Source organism: Aquarana catesbeiana, linkage group LG11, assembly GCF_042186555.1.
Source record: "Aquarana catesbeiana isolate 2022-GZ linkage group LG11, ASM4218655v1, whole genome shotgun sequence".
NCBI classification, from domain to species: domain Eukaryota; kingdom Metazoa; phylum Chordata; class Amphibia; order Anura; family Ranidae; genus Aquarana; species Aquarana catesbeiana.
In genome coordinates, this window is record NC_133334.1 from 16,909,041 (window position 1) to 16,931,439 (window position 22,399).

General features: G+C 40.1%; 1 protein-coding gene across 1 annotated transcript; it reads left to right on the top strand.

The window, feature by feature from the left end:
- Positions 1-686: 686 nt before the first annotated feature.
- On the top strand, positions 687-22,119 carry LOC141111670 (vomeronasal type-2 receptor 26-like). Its single transcript, XM_073603819.1, has 6 exons — positions 687-698; positions 2,119-2,294; positions 7,503-7,794; positions 11,672-11,974; positions 19,686-19,809; positions 20,227-22,119. The coding sequence occupies exons 1-6, from the start codon at positions 687-689 to the stop codon at positions 21,132-21,134; spliced, it is 1,815 nt and encodes a 604-aa protein (XP_073459920.1). The 3' UTR covers positions 21,135-22,119.
- Positions 22,120-22,399: the final 280 nt, after the last annotated feature.

The following is a 22,399-nucleotide window of genomic DNA, read 5'->3' on the forward strand; positions in this document are numbered from 1 at the left end:
ATGCTCACTGACCATTATTTTGAGATTGCCAGGTCCAGCAGAGCGTCATTCCTAGTCGGGGCCTCAATAAACTGGACCATAAAATTGTCTTGTAATAGGTTTATAAATTTTTGCCCTAATTCCTCAACTCTAAGTGACACTCCAAACACAAACAAACAACAACAACAAAAAAGTGCCATGTGATTAAATACCGTATTTATCGGCGTATAACACGCGCCGGTGTATAACACGCACCCCAAGTTTAGGGGGGAATTTTAAGGAAAAAAATGTTTTAAAGGAAAAAACTTACATTTAAATGACCATCAATGCAGCCTTATCAGGGTCCATCTACAGCCTTGCACAGCATCCTTCTGCATGCTTGTCCAGTGTCATTTGCAGCCTTGGTGTCATTTTCAGCCTTGGTGTCATTTGCAGCCTTGCAGTCATTTGCAGCCTTGCAGTCATTTGCAGCCTTATCAATGTCCATTTGCAGCCTTGCAGCCTTGTCAGTGCCCATCTGCAGCTTTGTCAGTGTCCATTTGCAGCTTTGTAAGTGTCCATTTGCAGCCTTGCCCAGGCTGCAGTTAAACTGCAGTGACTTACCAGCGTCACTGCAGTTTGAAAATGGCGCCGCCGAGTACACAGAGCCGGTCCTGTGTATCTCGGCGGCCCTCGGCCACTTTCGGCTCCTCTAGTAGTCCCTCGGGATGGGTGTGACTGTGAGCAGAGCCGAGTGCCGCCCATATACAGATAGCCAAGTGTACTCGGCTAGGTTCGGCTAGCTCCACTCACAGTCACGCCCAGTCCCTTTGTCCATCATAGGGCGGGACTGGGTGTGACTGTGAGCGGAGCTAGCCAAACCTAGCAGAGTATACTCGGCTATCTATGTATATCGGCAGCCGGCGATCGCTCCACTCACAGTCAGTGGGGGATCGGCGTATAACATGCACCCCTGATTTTCCCCTGATTTTAAGGGGAAAAAAGTGTGTGTTATACGCCGATAAATACCTTATTGATTATCCATAATTGTGTATATCGGTCTTCATGGCCTAGTTCCTCAACTCTAAGTGACAAAAAAAAAAAAGGGAGTGGAAAAAAAAGGGATAATCCCCTCTCCTACTTCCATGTATTTACCCAGCCTCATATAATATAAGAGGCCACTAGTGGCCATGGTTAAGATAAAACTTATACCATGTGAAAAAAAAAAAATGTTTTGCACCCTGGTTATATATGGACAAACTTCGCAACCCACTACTACGCTTCGGGTGCCAAACCCTCCACCCTTCTTCCCATCCCCCCCCTCACCACCTCCACATAGCTTAACTCCCTCTCTCTATCTCTCTCTCTCTCTCTCCCCTCGTTAGGGGCAGGCATCTCACCCCGCACCAAAAAAAATTGGTAGGAGGGCCAAAGATAGAGGAGGAGGGGGGAAGAAAGAAAGAAAAAAAAAAAACAATATAAATCTATCCTGGTCATAGTTCCTAATTCGGCTCTTTATTCCTTTATGGCTAAAACCATACACAGCTATGTAATTGTAAAAAAAAAATGACTGATTAAACCCACAAGTGCTTTTTTTACAACTACTATTCCTTTATATTGGCTATTGAAATTTACAAAAGCAGCAATTTAGAAATAGGATGAAAGGTTTAGCACTGGGAAACACTTTTTGATAGCTTAGTGGTGCATTTTATATACAACTATATAGATCAGACCAAAATGAGGGACAAATGAGGAGGAAAGAGGGACAGAGGGACTGTGTTCCAAGTCAGGGACAGTTGGGAGCTATGCATATGGTGGACAGACAGACAAGTTGATATGAAAAAAAAAGAAAAATACAATTACTGCACAGCTTTTAGAATGCCATTTAAAAGAATATTTTTTTCAGGTAACTCTCAAGCAGACATATGCTTTACCTAACAATAGGAAGATCTATTTTTCTTTCTAAGGTTTGTAAAACTCGGTAACACATGTCTTTATAAGCAGAGCACCTCTGACCTGCTGCACAGACACCGGAGAGCACACTGCCCAGTGTGGTGTAAAGCCTATTACTCAGCATTGGTTCATGTCAGGTCTATAGAAACATTTTATTGGGTGAAAACAATGTGGCAAATTGTATTTCTTTGTGTTATATTATGCCAGATTCCGATCTGCAGCCTATTATCAGCTTGTCACCTGCAGATTCTGTCAGCATACGAGGATTATGAATATGTTCAGGATGGAGACATCATCATCGGAGGAGTCTTCACCGTCAACTGTCTAATGGCTGGGTGGACAGTCCCCAAGAAGCTGATAGTCACTGGCATGTTCTGTATGAAGTAGGTAACTGGAAACAAACAAACAAAAAAAAAACGTTTCTATTGACACTCAGGCTGGGCAGTACAAGGAGCAATGATGAATTCAAGAGTTGCAGTCTCTCCTTTTTACCAATATACAGCTAATAGTAGTATGGTAAATTAATGGCTGCTACTAATTGGTTGTTATGTATTGCTGCATTTTGCATATCATAAATTTCTTTGTTGTAGGGTTTAGAAAGCCAAACTTAATTTAACGTCTTGCCCACCAATGTACGCTTATAATCAGTACAGTATGCAAGGGGTAAAAGCCAACTCTTGCGGCCGTGAGCTTGCTATTGACTTTAGAGTTAGCAAAGGGCATTCAAATAAAGAGTGATCTGGGCGGCTCTAGATCAATTTTTTGATCCCACATAAGGAAATTATTCCGGATGGCTATACTTCCAAAAATCCTTTTATTGAAGCTTCATATAACAAGTGGTTGACAGGTGGAGCAGGGGACAAAGCGGTAGATGGATCTACCACTTTGTCCCCTGCTCTATCTGTCAACCATCTGTCAACAACTTTTCATATGAAGCTTCAATAAAAGGATTTGTGGAAGTGCAGCCATCCGGAATCATTTCCTTATGTTACACAGCATGCAAGCTGGGCTAGCACCTAACTAGTGTTTGTGGGGATTAACTAGAGACTCACTCACTCACTCACTCACTCACTCACTCTAGTAGCTTTGGTTTTTTCATTGAAGAGTGTCTCCCCCACAGATGGCACCTGCAGGGCCGCTGATAGAAATCATGGGCCCCATACAGCCTTCCTCACTGGGCCTCCCCAACAGCACCATTCCTTCCCCCTTCCCCCGTGTTCAATTGAGCAACAGCACTGACATTATTTGCCATCACACCAAAAATGAAAATAAGTCCTTTTTCTGCTCCCATCTCCTGGGCCGCTCTGTTGACCTGATGGGGCACAGGGAAATGTAATTTATGACATGGTAAGCAAGTAGAAGTGGGGGGGTGGTCTAGTAAAATCCATTAAAATCAATTTATTTAGGCAAACAAGAACAATAAAGCTGCCCTGGGCCCCTCTATTTATGGTGCCTGGGTCCAGTACAATAGGACCAGTTGTACTGCCTTATCGGCAGCCCTGGGCACCTGTGGTGGTTGACCTGATGGGGCACAGGGAAATGTAATTTATGACTTGGTAAGCAAGTAGAAGCGGGAGGGGGGTTGGTCTAGTAAAATCCATTAAAATCCATTTATTTAGGCAAACAATAACAATAAAGCTGCCCTGGGCCCCTCTATTTATGGCGCCTGGGCCCAGTACAACAGGACCAGTTGTACTGCTTTATCAGCAGCCCTGGACACCTGTGGTGGTTGATAGGTTCTTGCTCCGCTCTACAAGGAGCCCAGGAACACGAGGCATGGCCCCCCACAGTGAGAGCAGGAGGTGATCTGGCAACATACATTACCTGATTCCCCCTGCAAATAATGAACCTGGAAGTGCCACGTATTATGTCACTTCCCGTTTAAGGCTACATGTACACTAGCCTATCCCGGCCATGGCTGCGGGAAAAAGCAAAATGCTGCAAAGAGGCAAAGTGCATTTTTGTAGTGTTTTTCCTGCAGCTGGCAGTCAAAACATCCCTATTCTGAATGTGATTCTTCCTTGTTCAGGAGAGGGAGGTTTAACCTCACCTAAACACAGCAGCTCCTAAATTCTACTAAAAGCCTACGTGTACATGGACACATAAGGGTGGATTTACTAAAGGCAAACAGACTGTGCACTCTGCAAGTGCAGTTGCTCCAGAGCTTAGTCGATGAGGTGAACCTTCACTTTGCAAAGAATAGCCAATCACATGCAAGGAAAATAAAACAAATCAGCATTTTTGCTTGCACATGATTGGATGATGGAAGTCAGCAGAGCTTCTGCTCATTTACTAAGCTCTGAAGCAACTTCACTTGCAGAGTGCACAGTCTATTTGCCTTTAGTAAATCAACCCCATAGGCTTTTATGGAGTTGAGTTTAGGAGCTTTGGCAAAAAACAAAAACTTAAGTTTGGGAGCTACCAGTGTACATGAAGCATAAGAACTATCATTCACCAGATGTGTGCTTGATTATCTGCATTTTAGAACATAGGGTGAGCATGTGTATGCCAACATAAATTGTGCCACACATGTGAGGTATCACCATGAACGTCAGAGTGAGAACAATAATTCTAGTTCCATTATTCATGATTAGAAACTAATTTTTTGCATCACCCCAGGGTGGTTACCATGGATACAAAGTTGGTAGAAATGTGCCACATCCTAGTTTGGTTAAAAGACTATCTTTAAAACATTGAAATGGACTTTACAGGTACTGAGATACACATGATTAAAAGTTAAACATCTTTATCCAAACAAAAAACATTTCTATAAAAGAAAATAAACAAACATTGCTTAAAAAAATTCCACAATATGTATGTTGCCTAAAAAGACAGGAATCACACCACCAATTGCACCAAAATTGCATCCTGAATGGTCGTAAGAGCGTCCAAGGTGTAACAATTACTAATGTTCCATCAGGCTTGGTGTAGGTTGGTATGGCATGATAACTCAGAATCTCTAAACTACGGCCCTCCAGCTGTTGCGGAACTACATGTCCCATGAGGCATTGTAAGACTCTGACATTCACAAACATGACTAGGCATGGTGGGAATTGTAGTTCCTAAACAACTGGAGGGCCGTAGTTTGGAGACCTCTGTGGGCTTAAGCATTACCTATGTTCAAATTTGGATAACAACGTTTTTATGTAATTTCACGAGCTTGCAAAATTTTAAGGCTTGACATGTATGATATCTATTTATTCAACAAAACCCAATCTTTTTTGTTTTAGCAAAAAAAAACCTAGGTTACTTTGTTGTATATACACTTATTGGGATTTTATTTACCAAAAATATGTAGCAGAATACATATTGGTCTAAACTGAGGAAGAAATGTGATATTTTACATTTTTTACTGGGTATGTTTTATAAGCAGAAAGTAAAAAAAATTTTTTTTTTTTCAAAATTGTGGCTCTTTTTTGTTTATAGCGCAAAAAATAAAAACCGCAGAGGTGATCAAATACCACCAAAAGAAAGCTCTATTGTGTATCAATTTTATTTGGGTACAACGTTGCAGTGTTGCGCAATTGTCAGTTACCCACTTTAACCCCGGAAGGATTTACCCCAACAAAATTTTTTTCCCCACAAATAGAGCTTTCTTTTGGCGGTATTTGATCACCTATGTGTTTTTTATTTTTTGCGCTATAAACAAAAAAGGAGCGACAATTTTGAAAAAAAAAAAAGAATATTTTTTACTTTCTGCTATAAAACATATCCAATAAAAATATGTAAAAAATCAAATGTCTTCATCAGTTTAAGCTGATATGTATTCTGCTGCATATTTTTAGTAAAAAAAAACCCAATAAGCGTATATTGATTGGTTTGCACAAAAGTTATCGCCTCTACAAACTATGGGATATATAAAATGGAGAGGTTCCCTCATGGGGTTTTTTAGCAGCCAAAAAATGGTTCAAAGATTTTTAATTAAAATATTTTATTGTATCAAAAAGCAATTTGACAGTTACATAAGAGTTGTAAAAAATTGTGCTCTGGCATTCACATAAAAATGATCAAGACGAAAATACATTTATATGAAATTGTAGTCAAATTGCATTTTATTGCCAAAGAATAATGTTCCACATAGAACCCCTACGCGTTTCAACCCTTCTATTTGTGGTCTTCTTCAGGGGGGCATTTTATTCTATGCAGAAAAAATTGAATTATTTTACATTTTGATAATCATTTGATTTATTTTCCCATGTATTAAATTGCACAAAAAATGTATATTTACCAATCAAGATGATGGAAAAGAGAAAAACATGTCCTATAGCCAGAGATTTCTTTTAAAAGCAGCTTATTCCAGCAATCCCAAAGACATGGGATATATTTAGGGACTTTTTGTTGTGTTAGTAGTAATGGCAGCGAGCAGCAATTTTTAGCGGCACTGCGACATTGCAGAGGACAAATCTGACACTAAGTGACACTTTTTGGGGACCAGTGACACCAATACAGTGATCAGTGCTAAAAAAATGTCCTGGCCAATGGACCAGCTGATTGGTCCCCACTGTATCCAATCACAGTAGGAGCGGGTCGGCCAGTGGTGCGCGTGGGTCGGCAGTGGCACGCGCCTCAGACCAGGAAGTGCAAACAACATACAGGTTTGTTGTTTCATGCAGCCGGGCCGCCCTGCCGCAGTATATGTACTGTGGGCGGTCCGGAAGTAGTTAAAGTAACGCAGTGCCGTAAACCTTTCGGGGCTGAAGTGGTTAAAGACAGTTCTGATCCCCAGCCTGCTTATGTTTCTAAACAAAATAAAAAAATTAAAGAAAACTTATTCCACTATATTAATCTAATGTCACCCCTGCTATCCAGTAATGTAAACCCTTGGCCAATTACAATCAATGGCGACTATGCTCCACATTGACCAGAATTACCAACCATCAGTAAATTCACAGACAGTTTGTAAAAATCCATGATTTTTACATCTGTCTGTGAATGTCCATTATGGACATGAAGTCTGCATATCTGTAAAGAGCATTCATGGACAGATGTAAAATCACAGGAATTAACTGATGGTTGGCAACCCTGATGATGACAAAATCCACAATGATCCTCTCCCACCAATTGCAAGTGATAGTTCTCTGGCCAGCTGCTGGATTTCACCAAACCAGGAATCCTGGCTAATATTACTGGCCACATATGGCCATCATCATATGTGGTCAATGACATTACCAGAGATGCCTGCCAGCTTGTTTATAGTTTGAAACCAGCCGGCTGGCAACAGGAAACTGTCATTATTTACTGGCAGCTGTAATACCACCTCTAAAATAATGACTTCTGGCTGCAGAGAATCTGGAGGATGAGGCTGGCCGGCAAACTGGTCAAATCTAGACCTTTAGTTCTCCCATTCAGTAAACTGCAAACAGCTTGGGTTTGGGTTAAACTCATAGCTGACCCGAAGTTCATTTCAATTGGTAAGCCAGTTTATGTGTTATTCATAATGATTTCTAACTTTGCCTGAATTTCAATTTGAAAGTGTGAAATGTGATTTGGTTGGTATGAGAGCTCTTCGTTTCCATTTTATTAATAAACCGCAGGGTGTAAGAAAGCTGATGGCCTCTTGTATCCAATTTATTAATCCATTATATTACCAGACCTCTGCATCATTACTACAAGAAGCTTCAAATGTTCCTTTTTGCCATTGACCAAGTGAATAATAACCCAACAATCCTGCCTAATGTGACCCTAGGATATCATCTTTATGACTCGTGTTCTGATCCCAGAAAAGCCATAAAAAGTGTTTTACAGATTTTATCCGGACCGGGAGAGACTATCCCAAATTATTCCTGCCGAGACCACCAGAAATTAGCTGGTTTTATTGGAGACCAGAGTTCAACCACAACCCTGCCTATAGCCCAGATATTATCTGTGTATAACCACGTGCAAGTGAGTATAAAAACATGAATGATGTCTCAAGTCTGGTGTGTCAGGGCTGTTCTGTTAGTCTGTCTTCATTTGAGTCTCATCTGTTCTGTGTTATCTGTTTTTTTTTGGTTCAATATGTCTTTATTGAGATTAAAATGTTGCCAGATCACCTCCTGCTCTCACTGTGGGGGCCATGCCTCATGATCCTGGGCTCCCTGGAAGAGTGCAAGAACCTATCAACCACCACAGGTGCCCAGGGCTGCTGATAAAATAAAGAAAGAAGTAGTGATACATTGTTAGACATGTCAATACCAGTAACAGGTAGTTGTAAAACCATAACATATAATTGAGTATGAAGGGATATATATTTATCGGAAGTGACCTAGAGAAGTTCTTAGGGGAGGAGAAAGAGAAGGAACAGAGGAGAGGGGAGGGGGAAGTAGGGGGTAAGAGGTTGGCATGGTTTCTCTTACGTGGGGTACAGAAACTACTTTGCCTATATAGTATGTTGCATATAGAGTAAGTATTATAGTATGCCAGATCATGTTAGCGGGTAGGGGACATAATGAAATTGACTTTTAAGTGCCATTTCTCAGTAGGAACCTCTAGGCTTTAGGCATGAGCTCCAGGTGTGGTTCTGGGGTGATCATCATAGTAAGGTTTATCTAATTAGGTTTGGATGGAGCAGTTAGGATGACTAAGCCATGGTGTCCAGTGACGTTTAAATTTGGAAATTAGTAGGTGAGCTCTAGCAAAGGAGTATTCGTAGAGGGCATGTACGTTGAGAGTTAGAATAAAGAAAGTATAGTCGGGGGGGGGGGGGATATCGAAATTTTTCCAGCTACAGGCTGCTATGAAGATGTGTGTGATTTTGGGATGGAAGCTGGTTGGCCAGGAATTCATGTCTAAGCCCAGTAAAGCAGATTTAGGGTTAGGTGAGCTCTGGGTCCCTGTAATAACAGTAATTAGCGAGAATACTCTGGACCAAAAGGCTTGAATGATAGGGCAGCTACCAGATATGGGTTAATGTGCCTGGCTCCAGCATAGAGGAGAATGTTCTGGGTATATCTTTGCTAGTTTAGAGGCTGCAAAATCCCAGTCAGGCAGGAGTTTCTGAGAAGATTCCTAATGTGAAATGCAACGGGAGTATTTTAAAGTTAATAGAGATGCGGCTTGCCAGGAATCTGAGGAAGACGTAAAGGAGAGAGCACATTCCCAAGTACATAATGTGGTGTTTTTGGGTTTTGAAGAACACGGGTGTCAATGGCCAGCGCTGCATCTCTCTGAGTTGATCTGTATTCTGCATTACAGCTTCTATGTGAGACTTTGTTTGGAGCCTTCTGCATTGTGTGTCCTAATCTTACCTGTATTGGCTTTGCTTCTAATTTATTGGTTGTGCCGGTTTATGCATGCATTGCAGAAAGCCATGATATTGTATGAATGGGTCTTAAAGAAAGACAAATTCAGAAATGTGAAAATTCAGAAATGCGGAATCTGAAAATTTGGAAATTCGAAAAATTGGAAATTCGAAAATAAATAAGAAAATCCGAAAATTCGAAACTACGAAAATCCAAAAATAAGAGCGAAAATCCAAAAATAAGAGCGAAAATCCAAAAATAAGAACGAAAATCCAAAAATCCGACAATCCGAAAATCCGAGAATTTGAAAATCCGAAAATTTGAAAAACCTAAATAATAACTAACTAACTAAATAATACTAACTAACTATTAAATTATAGGTATTGCAATTTCCTTTCAAATTTGGCTGTTAGTGGACATAATGAATACGAATTTATCCTAAGTTATGAATTATCCGAAATAATGAATGATGCATCTAAATGAATGGAATGCAATGAATTAATAATAATAAATAATAATAATAAAACGTTATTATTATTATTTATTAGTATTAATTTGTTATGTTCCATTTGTTTAGATGCGCCATTCATTATTTCAGATAATTCGTAACTTCGGATAAATTTGTATTCATTACGTTCACTTCACAGAACGTGTTCCATAGGAAACCATGGTAAATGGACTGTAGTGCAAATCTGCAAAATGCAAAAAGCACTAAAAATGCGTAAGTGTGAATCCAGCCTCACAGCCAAATTTAACAGGAAACTCCAATACCTATAATTTATTAGTTAGTAATAGTTATTATTAATTAGTTAGTTGTTATTTCAGATTTTAGAATTTTCAGGTTTTCAAATTTTCGTTCCTATTTTCGGATTTTCATTCTTTTGAATTTTCGGATTTTTGATTTTATTTTCATATTTCCGAACTTCTGATTTTCAGATTTCCGAATTTTTGAATTTCCGGATTTCCGAATCTTAGAATTTCCTAATCTTAGAATTTTCGGCTTTTCGGTTTTTCAAAATTTGGAAAAATTTGTTAAACGGGTTTTAGATAATTCGAATATTTCCGAATGAACAAATTTGTCGAATTTTGTCGAAAAACAAATTCGGAACTAAACGAATTGCACATGTCTGCTAACAGACCACTGATGTCTCAGAATCTGTCATTACAATATGCTATCACACAAAATTCTGTTCTATTATCCCCTTCTATAATAGTAATACATTTAATTGAAAAAAAAAGGAAAAAAAAAACAAGAAAAACACAAAAAAAATGTCAAAGTCCCCCACCTCCATGTATACACACATAAGAACATAAATGCATGTGGGGGATGGGCCTAGGAATGAAAATGACAATTGCCTTAGACATGTTACATACGTAATGACCATGAAAATGAGAGTAATACTTCTATTGCCATCATTCACGGTTATCTCTAACCTGATAATCTGTCAATGCCTATAGACAATGTTGAGTTCCAAAGTTTAATTTTTAAGGCTTGACATGTTGGGTATCTATTTACTCGTTGCAACCCCATCTTTTATATTTTACTAAAAAAAAGGGTTAAAGTGGTTGTAAAGGCAGAAGGTGCATTCTATGCATTAAGATAAAAAATCTTCTGTGTGTAGCAGCCCCCCAATACTTACCTAAGCTCCCTCTCTTTCCAGCGATGTGCACGAGTGCCCCGGCTGTCCGGGACTATCCCTGCTGACTGGCTGATATACAGCAGCAGCACCATTGGCTCCCTCTCAGGGCTGAGCTCAGCCCTTCCATCACTGAGCTGGCCGCTCAGCTGTCGGCTAATTGCCAGCTCCTATCTCTTCACAGTGACTCACCTGTTGATGATATCCTGCTCGTCAGTCCTGCCTACTTAAGCCATCCAGTCCAGAGGATCTCTGCCTTCGCCTTGGTCAACATCACAGACATCTCCTGCGATCCTGTTAAAGACTGGCTTTTCTGGCATCCCTTCTGGCTCCAGATCCTGCTTGCCATTCCACTACATTGATTCCTGACTTCTGGCTTGGCTGACTACCTGTTCCGGTTACTGAACTTTGACTATGTTTTGACTATGTTTGTTCTTTTTACTTTTATTAGTAAACAAGTGTGATGTAACTGTACTTCTGTCTCGGCCTGATTTCATGGTTTCTGACACTCCCACTGCTGTCCATCAAACTCAGTTAGCCAATCAGGGAGAGAGAGAGGGGGCGGGGCTGAAATTTGGCTCCATGTCTGAATGGACACATGGAGCCGCAGCTCGGGTGCCCCCATAGCAAGCTGTTTGCTGTGGGGGCACTCGACAGGAGGGAGGGGCAAGGAGAGCCGAAAAGGGACCCAAGAAGAGGTATAACATGTTTATTATTTAAAAAAAAAAAAAACAAGACTTTAATATCACTTTAAGTAATACCATTTGGGATTCAGTGAAGAATATGCAGTGAATGTTTGGTGAATATGTAGTACATCTGGCATTTACCACTTAATACACAGGCCCTTAGAATCTCATGTAAGTTTCTTGGCTCAATGTTGAAACACGCCTCCCTGTGTTTTAGGTCAGTTACGGGGCAACGGATAATTATTTGAATGACAGAGCTGCTTTTCCCAATTTTTACCGCACAGTCCAAGATGACTTTATGATTTATTGTTATGTATCAGAACTTATGAGACATTTTGGATGGACTTGGGTCGGAATAATAACATCTGGGGATGAGAGTGGGGAGATAGAGTCATCTTGGTTATTGCGATTTCTGTCACGTCTACAAATTTGTGTGGCCTTTCTAATAAGAACTGGTATCAATGTATTTACTGAAAGTCGTGATTTGGAAAGTGCATATAGCACCCTTGAGAAATCATCGGTAAAAGTGATCATACTCTGTGGAACATATCATGATGCCATGTTTCAATCCTCAATGAGAAGATTATTCAGGGATGTAACATTGATCCTTCCACCCAATTGGGCCTCACATATTGCTCTTATAGAAAAGTATCTGGAAATTTTGAATTGTAGCTTATCCTTGAACTTTTGGTCTGAAGCTGATAAGAATTTTAAGAATTTTGTTGATGGTTTCCAGCCAATGATCCGCCCAAAAGACAAGTTACTTGAAAATCTGTGGATGACAACACTTTTCTGCTTGTCAGGAATCAAAGAAAAAGATACTTTATATAAAAATATTTATCATATTTCTCTTTACAATTGTACGGGTCAAGAACATTTACCAGACTCTGGAGATTATTCATCTGACAGAAACTCAGACCCCGTATACCGTGCGGTGGAACTCATAGTTTATGCTCAGCATGCTCTGCCCTCATCTCAAAATCATTTTTGTCTTACAGGTCAGGCAGGTGATGAAGAAAAATGCAAACACAAGGTGAATCAAATGCATTGGCAGAGGGTTATTCATTTACATGGGGGGGCAGTATCTGGGGGGCCCCCTTATTTTTAAAGGGGGCTTCCAAATTCCAAAAAGCTCCCTGCCCTCAGGCCCCATTACTTCAAAGCCAGGGTTGTGGGGAAGAGGCCATTGTCCCAATAAACATGAGGACAAGGTGCTTTGCCAGGGGGTACCCCCATATTAAAAGCACATGGTCTGGAATGGTTGAGGGAGTGGGGCACCACACTCCCCCACCTTTTCCTGGCCACAAATGTGGCCAAATATATAGATTAGACCTTTATTAGAATCTGTAAGTGACATGTAACAATGAGTCTTCCAGATTCCAAGGTGCTTTGCCAGGGGGTACCCCTATGTTGAGGGCACATTGTGTGGAATGGTTCAGGGAGGGGGGCACCACACTCCTCCTCCCCTTTTCCAAATATATAGATCAGACCTTTATTAGAATCCGTAAGTGACATGTAACAATGAGTCTTCCATATTCCAATAACGCCCCCAAACTCAGACCCTCACTACCACCAAGCCAGGTTTGTGGAGAAGAATCCCTTGTCCTTATCAACATGAGGACAAGGTGCTTTGCCAGGGGGTACCCCTATGTTGAGGGCACATGGTGTGGAATGGTTCAGGGAGGGGGTCACCACACTCCTCTTCCCCTTTTCCAAATATATAGATCAGACCTTTATTAGAATCCGTAAGTGACATGTAACAATGAGTCTTCCATATTCCAATAACGCCCCCACCCTCTGACCCCCACTATCACCAAGCCAGGGTTATGGAGAAGAGACCCTTGTCCTCATCAACATGTGGACAAGGTGCTTTGCTAGGAGGTATTCCCATTTTCTCCTTTTTTTTTCCTGGCCACAAATGTGGCCAAAAATATATATTAGGCTTTTAGTAGAATCCTTAAGTTACATGTAATAATAAGTCTCCACACTATAGAAGTCATGATTTGCGGCAGATGACCAACCTGCAACTTACTGTTCATAATATCAGGTATAGCAATGGCCAACTGAAAAGCAAGCACAGCAGGTGGACAATGCTGCTGCTGCTGCTTGAAGAGCATCATTTTAGTGTTGTCATTCTGCAACAGGAAGCGCTTCTACTGGCAGGTAATCTAGGTAAGGAACTTTGTAATAGATTCACAAAAATAAAAATGGGTTGACCCTGGCTCTTTGTATACTTTAGCAGCAGGACCCAAAGATTTCATTAAGATGATCCTCCTCCTCTGTTTTACTATAGGGCAATCAAGTAAACAACGTTAAAGTAAACACTGAAGTATGGACACTTTTGAATAAGTATTATTGTTCTTTGCGCTACTGTGATTGTGTAGAGTGACACTACTGTGTATTGATTTTCACCTCTTGTTTAATTGATGAATTGTACATACCACATAACTCCACAACTAATTAAGGAGTGACCCTAGATGTAAAAAACCTTCAGGGCCAGCGAGATCCATCAAAGAAAAAAAAACAATTACAAGAAAAGAAAAGTGCAACAGCATGCTGAAAGATTCAGCCAAAAGTGCATCATGCAAAATGGACATAGATAGTCACCCTTGACCCATGCAGACCAAAGGCAATCTAGAGTGATACAGCTGGATCTAACCACATAGGAAGGTGACTGGATATGGGGTGCACCTGGTTATATAGCCCAAGTGAGGGTCAAAGCCTGCCCCCTCAAATGTCACAATGGCAGGAAATCGCCAAGGGGCTCATGCTGAAAAAATGGCGGTGGACAAACCATGGCCTGAATAATAGCATGGCTGAAGGAACAAGAAGCACATGGGCTGGAGCACCCATGATGAGTCACAATGCTGATCCTGCCTAAGGAGGGGAGAAAAAACCCTAGCATTGTCTCTGAATAATATAAATACCATGTCTTGTACTCATATCAAACTGATGATAAATATTAACAGACAAAATAGCAAACCACAATCAAAAAAATATATACATTATACATGTAAAAAGGGCTTAAATGAGGTGGCATCATTCAAACTCGGGGCAGCTGTTGCCCTGAGTGAATGTATTCACCTCAATTCTCTCTGCAGGATACATCAATCCCAATCCCCCCCCCCCACAATTGGTTATGTGGAATGTATACCTTAAAGGGACGATAAGAATGGTCAAGGGCAGCATGTCTCCCTATGGGGGAATAAAGATCACCAACTTCCGGGTCAAGCTCTCTGTGTCTCTGGCTAGCTTAGCCAGGAAAAGATGTTTTGCAATGCGATGTGCATTGCAAAACATTCCGTGGAGCCCAGAGGAGTTATTGGGGGGGTCTTTCAGATCCTGCATGTCTCATTAAAGCAAAGCTGTAACCGAAAAAAAACATCACTTAGGGGACCTTTTGTGAAGTTAAGTCAAAGCCCCCCCAACCCCACATATATGCCAATACGACCGCAAACGCATGCATCAGGGGTGCCTATGTGTGCAAAGGTTGATTGTGATACACATGTTACATATCGCCGCGTACGCCAGAGGGAGAGAAATAACTCTTTTTTATTACAAATGTTTTTATTGGAAGATCAAGTTACATACAGGTGGTGATAGACATGCATATTGTGAATAAAGAAGAAACGTCTAAACATAGAGATGTTCCACATAAAATAGAATTGGGAGTGAAGAATCTGCTAACTTCATATAAAATGTAGAGGGTAATATAAAGGGAGAACAAGAGGGTGAGATGAGTAATGGACAAATCGTAGTAAATCGTACATTAACACACATTTAACACACATATACCGCAATGGGTTACAAAAAAGGGGTGTCCCAGTGCTCCTATTTCCTGTCATAGAGATGCATGGTATCATACAAAGTATGGTGGATGCATCCTGTTAATTTGATCATCTCCATCCTGGCCAACACTTGTGACCAAAAAAATGGAGGAGGAAAGCCAATTTAGACCCCATACTGGGGCGCTTTTCAGGCGTCTTAGCGCTAAAAATAGTGCCTGTAAAGTGCCCGAAAAGTGCCTCTCATGCTCCCCCAGTGTGAAAGACTGAGTGCTTTCACACTGGGGTGGTGCGCTCACAGGACAGGAAAAAAAGTCCTGCAAGCAGCATCTTTTGGGCAGTGCGGGAGCGGTGTATACAGCACTCCCAAAACGTCCTGCCCATTGAAATGAACGGGCAGCACTGCCAAAGCGCCGCAACACTGGCGATTTTAACCCTTTCTTTGGCCACTATCAGGGGTTAAAAGCGCCCCGCTAGTGGTCAAAAAGTGCCACTATAACAGCAGTAAAGCGCCGCTAAAACTAGTAGTGCTTTACCACTAACACACCCCGCCCCAGTGTGAAAGGTGTCATAGTGTCAACCAATGAATAGCTACGAAAAGTGTATAAATCAATCTCTGACACTGAATGGGAACATCTGGAATAGAGGTAAAAAAGAGACACATCTGCACTATGCTATGGAAGATGATTTTGTGGCTGCATGTTGCCAAATAGGCTTAAGATATTTACAACTCCAGAAAATATGGAAAAAGGAGCCTGAGCCTGGGAAGCCACGGAAGCATTGGGGAGATACTGTAGGGTAGATGATGTGGAGCTTAGCAGGTGTCAAGTACCATCTGGTGTGAAGCCTTATTGCGGTTTCACAAATGGACAATGATCTTGTGTTTTTGTACATATTCTCCAACATCCTCTCCCATTTGACCATGGGTTTAGTTTTCTGAGCAAGAGAAAGTTCATTGAGTTGCCTATAAATAAGTGAAAAATGATACACTTATCTCTAGACATAAACTCACATATATGTTCAAACTGAGTGCTACGGGACATTAGTGTACCTCTGCTGTGGAAGAAATGTCGGATTTGAAGATATCTGAAGTGCTCGGAGGAGGGTAAATTCTGTTCTGCTTGAGGTTGGGAGAATGTTTTAAAATGTGAACCTGATTTAAGAGATGCAAATGTAGTTAAGCCACCAGAGCTCAATCTAAGGATACCTTCTCTTTCATGAAAGGCCTGAGGAAAATCGGGGTCACCTATAAAAGAGTATAGAGGTGTGAGCGGGGAGGCCAATTTAAATCTACTGTTGTATAAAGACCAAAGATAGAGAGTTTGACAATTTATACTATCAAGGGGAGCTATGTGACTTGAATCAAATGGATCTGGGAGAGCGATAATTCTAACACAAGACCTCCTCCGTAAAATTAAACTGACACCTATAGGGGGATTTTCAAGAATCACCTATAGAAAATATAGGGAACTGAAGTTTGTCACTGAAAGGAAATAGTAGGTATTCTGGATGACCACCCTTCTTGTAGGTACACCAACAGGGCCCTCAGATACCTGGGGACACTAAATGAAACGAGAGGCAGGTTGTGCATTCGTAAAATGTCTACCTTTATTAGGTGCGTATCCAACTTATATATGGCTCAACTTACCAATAGAAAGAGGGAAGGGGGGAGTAGCTAGTAAATGATGTATGTATGTATGGTATAAAATATATGGTTATACAAGTCAGCAACCCCTAAAATACATTTTTCATGTGCTTACAAGAGTCAACAGACCATCTGGTTATGAGTCATAAGTCATGTATCCTGTCACATGGCCTACAGAACAGGGAACAGGAAAGGACAAACCAAACCACAATGATATATATATATATAGTGCTGTACAAGCATTTGTATGAGCATTCCTTCATAATTGTAGGTTTCAAGCCAAAATGACAAGTAAGCCAAAATTACAAGCTTGACAAGATCTTGTAAATTATAATGGCAAAGCATAACAAAATGGTTTGGGCATAATATTACAGTCACCATTTCAGGGGCGCACACAAATTTAAGGTTGAAAGTGTTGGGAATCTATTTACTCGACACAACCTCGTCTTTTATACTTTACCAAAAATTTGGGTAGTTTATTGCATTTGTTTGCCCTAAAATTCACTTTAGTGTGTTTTTTACGGAAATTTTTTGCGTTCCCTAAACCTTTGTGGTAATAAAGTGTGACATATAAAAATTGGAACTACCACTGTTTTATTCTCTAGGGTGTCTGCTCTCAGAAAATATATAATGGTTGGGAGTTTTGAGTAATCTTCAGGCCGAAATTTTTTTTTTAAACATGTGTGCAAAAAACTCAAAAAACGACTCTGGCAGCGAAAAGGGTTATATGTAGTAATTCAGTAGCAGTGATATGTAATATCTTTATTTTGCAGTTGAGCTGGTACTTCAAAATGATATTAAATAAGCAAATCAGTAAATATAAAGAATTGATGATACAGTTTACTATTCAGAACCACGTTGTTGTTAATAGGACTTTGTTTACAAGAACTGTTGGAAATTTCCTAGCTGATAGGTTTGGTCTTTGGCAAATTGCAATTAATTCTACGCAAATTACATGGAAAAATAAGAACAATCAGGTGAGGCTATATAACATCATGGGGTGCTGTGAGGACCTACAGACTAAGGCTGCATTTACACCTCGGCGTATTGAATCACATTCCACAATTTCAAAACATTTTGGTAAAATGACAAATCTCACAATTAGAATTTCAGATGGCATTCACTTTAATGACACTTAAAAATCCGGTGTGGTTCTGCTGTTATTGTCGAGCGATAAATCGCACTGCAAATCAATGCAAACTGCAATGAGTGAAGCTTGACGCAAAGCTCCTGAGCTTTATTTTGGGGCGACAAGCTTTGCAAAATGCATTTTGCCTCGATTGCAGAACGCTTTATCGTGCGAAAATCACGGCAGAACCGTGCCGCGGTTTTAGGTGCCATTAAAATGAACATATCTGAAATTTGCGCTGTGCGATTTGTCATTTTAGCAGAGCATTTTGAAATTGTGGGCAAAATGACCACGATTCAAAACTCCCAGCCTGGAGGCTTGGTAAAAATGTGGGTCCTTCATATACCGTAAACATAACTATCAACAATCATAGTTACATGTACTGTATAGTTACATCGCTGGTAAGGTTGAAGTAAAACACCTTTACCATAACTATTGACCTCACAACAAGGGCTCTTTTTTCCATTCCTCTTTCAATGGTACACATAAAAAATTCACATCTCCCAGCCCCCTTCTGTCTCTGGTGTGGTGATAGATAGGAATGAGGTTGGAGTTTTGTGAAGACCACTTGAGTTCCTTCATAATAGGGATGTGGCAATGGTTCGCTCCAGTGTAGGTTCAGAACTTTTGAAAAAAATGCAATCAGTGACTCAGATCATTTACAGAATCTATTAATTTAGTATAGGCAGAGGTAAAAATCCAGAAAGCAAGCATGCTACATGTTTCAGCCCTCAATGGAACTTTGTCATCAACCACTTCACGCCCGCAATATAGCCGAAAAAAACGGCAACAGCATGGGCTTAGATTGCCAGGAGGGTCATCCATGTATGTCCTCCCATGCTCGTGCTGCCCACAGGGGGCACGGGCAGCGTGCTCTGTGATCACCGAGCCCTTGGCACGCAGCTGATCACAGATCGGAGTAAAGGGCTGAGGGGCCCTCAAACAGGCGCCGTGTACAGCTGATTTCTATTCTATTCGGCTTCGGCTATTTCTGCCGACTCCTACTGCGCAAGCGCTGCGCCTGCGCACTAGAGGGGGGTCCTTATCCGCCGAGGGGAACTTTTTCAGCAGAACACCGGCTTCTATAAGAGGGACATCGGTCCCACTCAGAAAACACAAACACTGCTAACCAATGCTTACCAGTGCCACCTACCAGTGCCCACCAGTGCCACCTACTAGTGCCCATCAGTGCACACCAGTGCCACCTATCAGTGCCCCAATCAGTGCACATCAGTTCCTCATCATCAGTGCCACCTATCAGTGCTGCCTATCAGTGCCACCTACCAGTGCCTATCAGTGCCCATCAGTGCCACCTATCAGTGCCCATTAGTGCCACCTCTCAGTGCCGCCTATTAGTGCCACCTCTCAGTGCCCTTCAGTGCTGCCTATCAGTGCAACCTCATCAGTGCCTCCTGATCAGTGCACACCAGTGCCACCTCTCAGTGCCCATCAGTGCCGCCTTATCAGCGCACATCAGAGAAGGAGAAAAATTACCTGTTTGCAAAATTTTATAACAAACTATGATAACTGTGTCTTTTTTTGTTTGTTTAGCAAAAAATCAAAAAAACCCAGGGGTGATTAAATACCACCAAAAGAAAGCTCTATTTGTGTGAAATACATTAAGAAGATTGTTGACCTTTCAAATATAACACAACATGTTGCTTTCTGTTAGGTTCCAAAATCTCAATGCTCAGAAAGTTGTCTGCCAGGATACCGGAAAGTTCCCGGCTTCTCCATACAATATTGTTGTCATAGCTGTGTCTTGTGTGCATATGGAGAAATTTCAAATATTACAGGTAAAGCTTCTCAAATATTGGTGGGGTGTAATGTTTATCAAGGTGTTGCTTTTTAAGAGAAATAACTAGACAAGCAACTTCACAAGCTAATTTTTTTGTTATTGATAGGGATGTGTGTCCAGTTTCCGTGAACTTGATTTCACATAGAAACTGCCAATTGCACATTCCCCCGAAATTGCGATGATCTTGAACTCTAATTACTTTTTTTAAAATTTTTTCACCTAACCAGGTCCCTCAAGGGGTGAAGTAGTGATGAACATCCTTATAATATACCCACCCTTCAAACATTAACTCTATTGGTAATGGCCCCTTAGTTTTTTTATAATTCATAAATATTAATATCTGATTACCCCCATACAAGTAAACCAAGACAAGGGAAGTGATCACAGTTTTCATTGATTTTATTTTGTTTTCCAGATAGTGAAAACTGCATGAGATGTCCCAATCATGAATGGCCAAATGAAAACAAAACTCGCTGTATTCCCAAACAATCAGAATTTCTTTCCTTCACTGATGACATGCTCTCACTAGTTTTTATAATCATCTCACTGTTGTGTTTTGGGAAGACTCTTCTAGTTCTCGTTATTTTTATTTTACACCAGGACACACCAGTTGTGAAAGCCAATAACAAGAGTGTCAGCTTTGTCCTCCTGGTCTCCATCATGTTGGGTTTCCTTTGTGTGTTCCTCTTCCTGGGTCATCCTGTGGATGTAACCTGCTTGCTACGCCAAATTTCTTTTGGAATTCTCTTTACAATAGCCGTATCTTCTGTATTGGCCAAGACTATTATGGTTTGCATTGCCTTCAAAGCCACCAAACCCAACAGCATGTGGAGAAAATGGATTGGAGTAAAACTGCCCATCTGTATAGTCTTAGCTTGTTCCAATATTCAGGTTATAATCTGTGTTAGTTGGTTGTCCATCTCTCCTCCCTTCAAGGAATTGGACACACATTCATACCAGGAGAAGATCATCATTCAGTGTAATGAAGGGTCAGTTATCGGGTTCTACTCTGTCCTGGGTTATATGGGGATCCTGGCTGCTATTAGTTTTATTATAGCTTTTTTTGCCAGGACATTACCGGACAGTTTTAATGAAGCCAAATACATCACCTTCAGCATGCTGGTGTTCTGCAATGTCTGGATTGCCATGATCCCGGCCTATCTGAGCACCAAAGGGAAATACACGTTGGCTGTGGAGATATTCGCCATACTGATTTCAAATAGTGGTCTCTTGTATTGTATGTTCCTTGCAAAATGTTTTATAATTTTCTGTAGGCCAGAACTGAACACAAAAGTCTATCTGCACAGTAAAAGAAATATATAAACTATCTTTTATCTAAAGACAAAAAGAAAATGTAGATATTTATGTAAATCTATGGGTGTATAGAACCTTTTAGTGAAAAAATAAATGAAGTTCCATGTTTAAAAAATCCTGTGTAAATTAATAGACAACAGTGAATTGTGTAATAATAAAAAAAATCATCTACCAATACAATTATACATTCAAAAATAAATCAAAAAGTAAAAAAGTTGATAACTTTTAACGTGCAAAGATAATTTGAGGTGAAAATCTCTAATAAAGTGCTGATATCTGAAAGTGTCACTTTACTTTATTTATTTATTCACTTTTAATATAACATACATCAATGACAATGCGAGCAAAATAATTGTGCAATATCCAAAGTCCAAAATACAATATAAGCAATATGCTTCTAGTGTAGCTAACTTATTTATGAATTTATGGCAGGAAGCAGAGATATATAGAGCAAGGACTGGCCTAATCTCAGGTTGTATAAAGGGTATATAGATGATATTTTTGTTATATAGGGGGACACACCTGGGACATTGGAGGATTTTATAGAACATATTAATATTTTTGATATTAATAGTAATAATAATGTTCCAATTTGGTCATTTACAAGCAAGGGGAAAGGCTACATGCCAAAATATATTTAAAGATACTGACCACAATAGCTACATCCCTACGACCCAGAATAGATAAGGGGTATCTTTAAATCCCAATTACTGGAGTCAGGAGAAATTGTGATTGAGAGAGTGAGTTTGAAGTACAATCAGATATACTTATAGAAAGGTTTGAAAAAAAAGGTACAAAAAAGAGGTCCTAAAAATTACAAAGTGAACAGTAAAACAAATGGGTAGAGAAAGAATGGTGCAAGTTACAAAAAAACACACAAAAAAAAACAAAAACAGATCAACAAGGCTCGTATCACAGATTACAGCAGACAGAACAAAGTTGTAGAAAAGAGTGTCAAGAGACATTGGCCTATATTATTAAAGGATACAATGCCAGCCAAAGTACGACCCAAAAAAATAAAGTTTGTATATAAGAGAGCAAAAACTTTAAGAACCAAACTGATGTATATATATTTATGTATAAACCAGACTCCCTAAAAAAACTGTTACATTTTTTGGACCAAAGGGGGTTTTCAGATGTAAAAGATATATATATATATATATATATATATATATATATATATATATATATATATATATATATATATATATATATATATATATATATATATATATATATATATGATATATCCCTTGTAAGATAGTAAAACATAA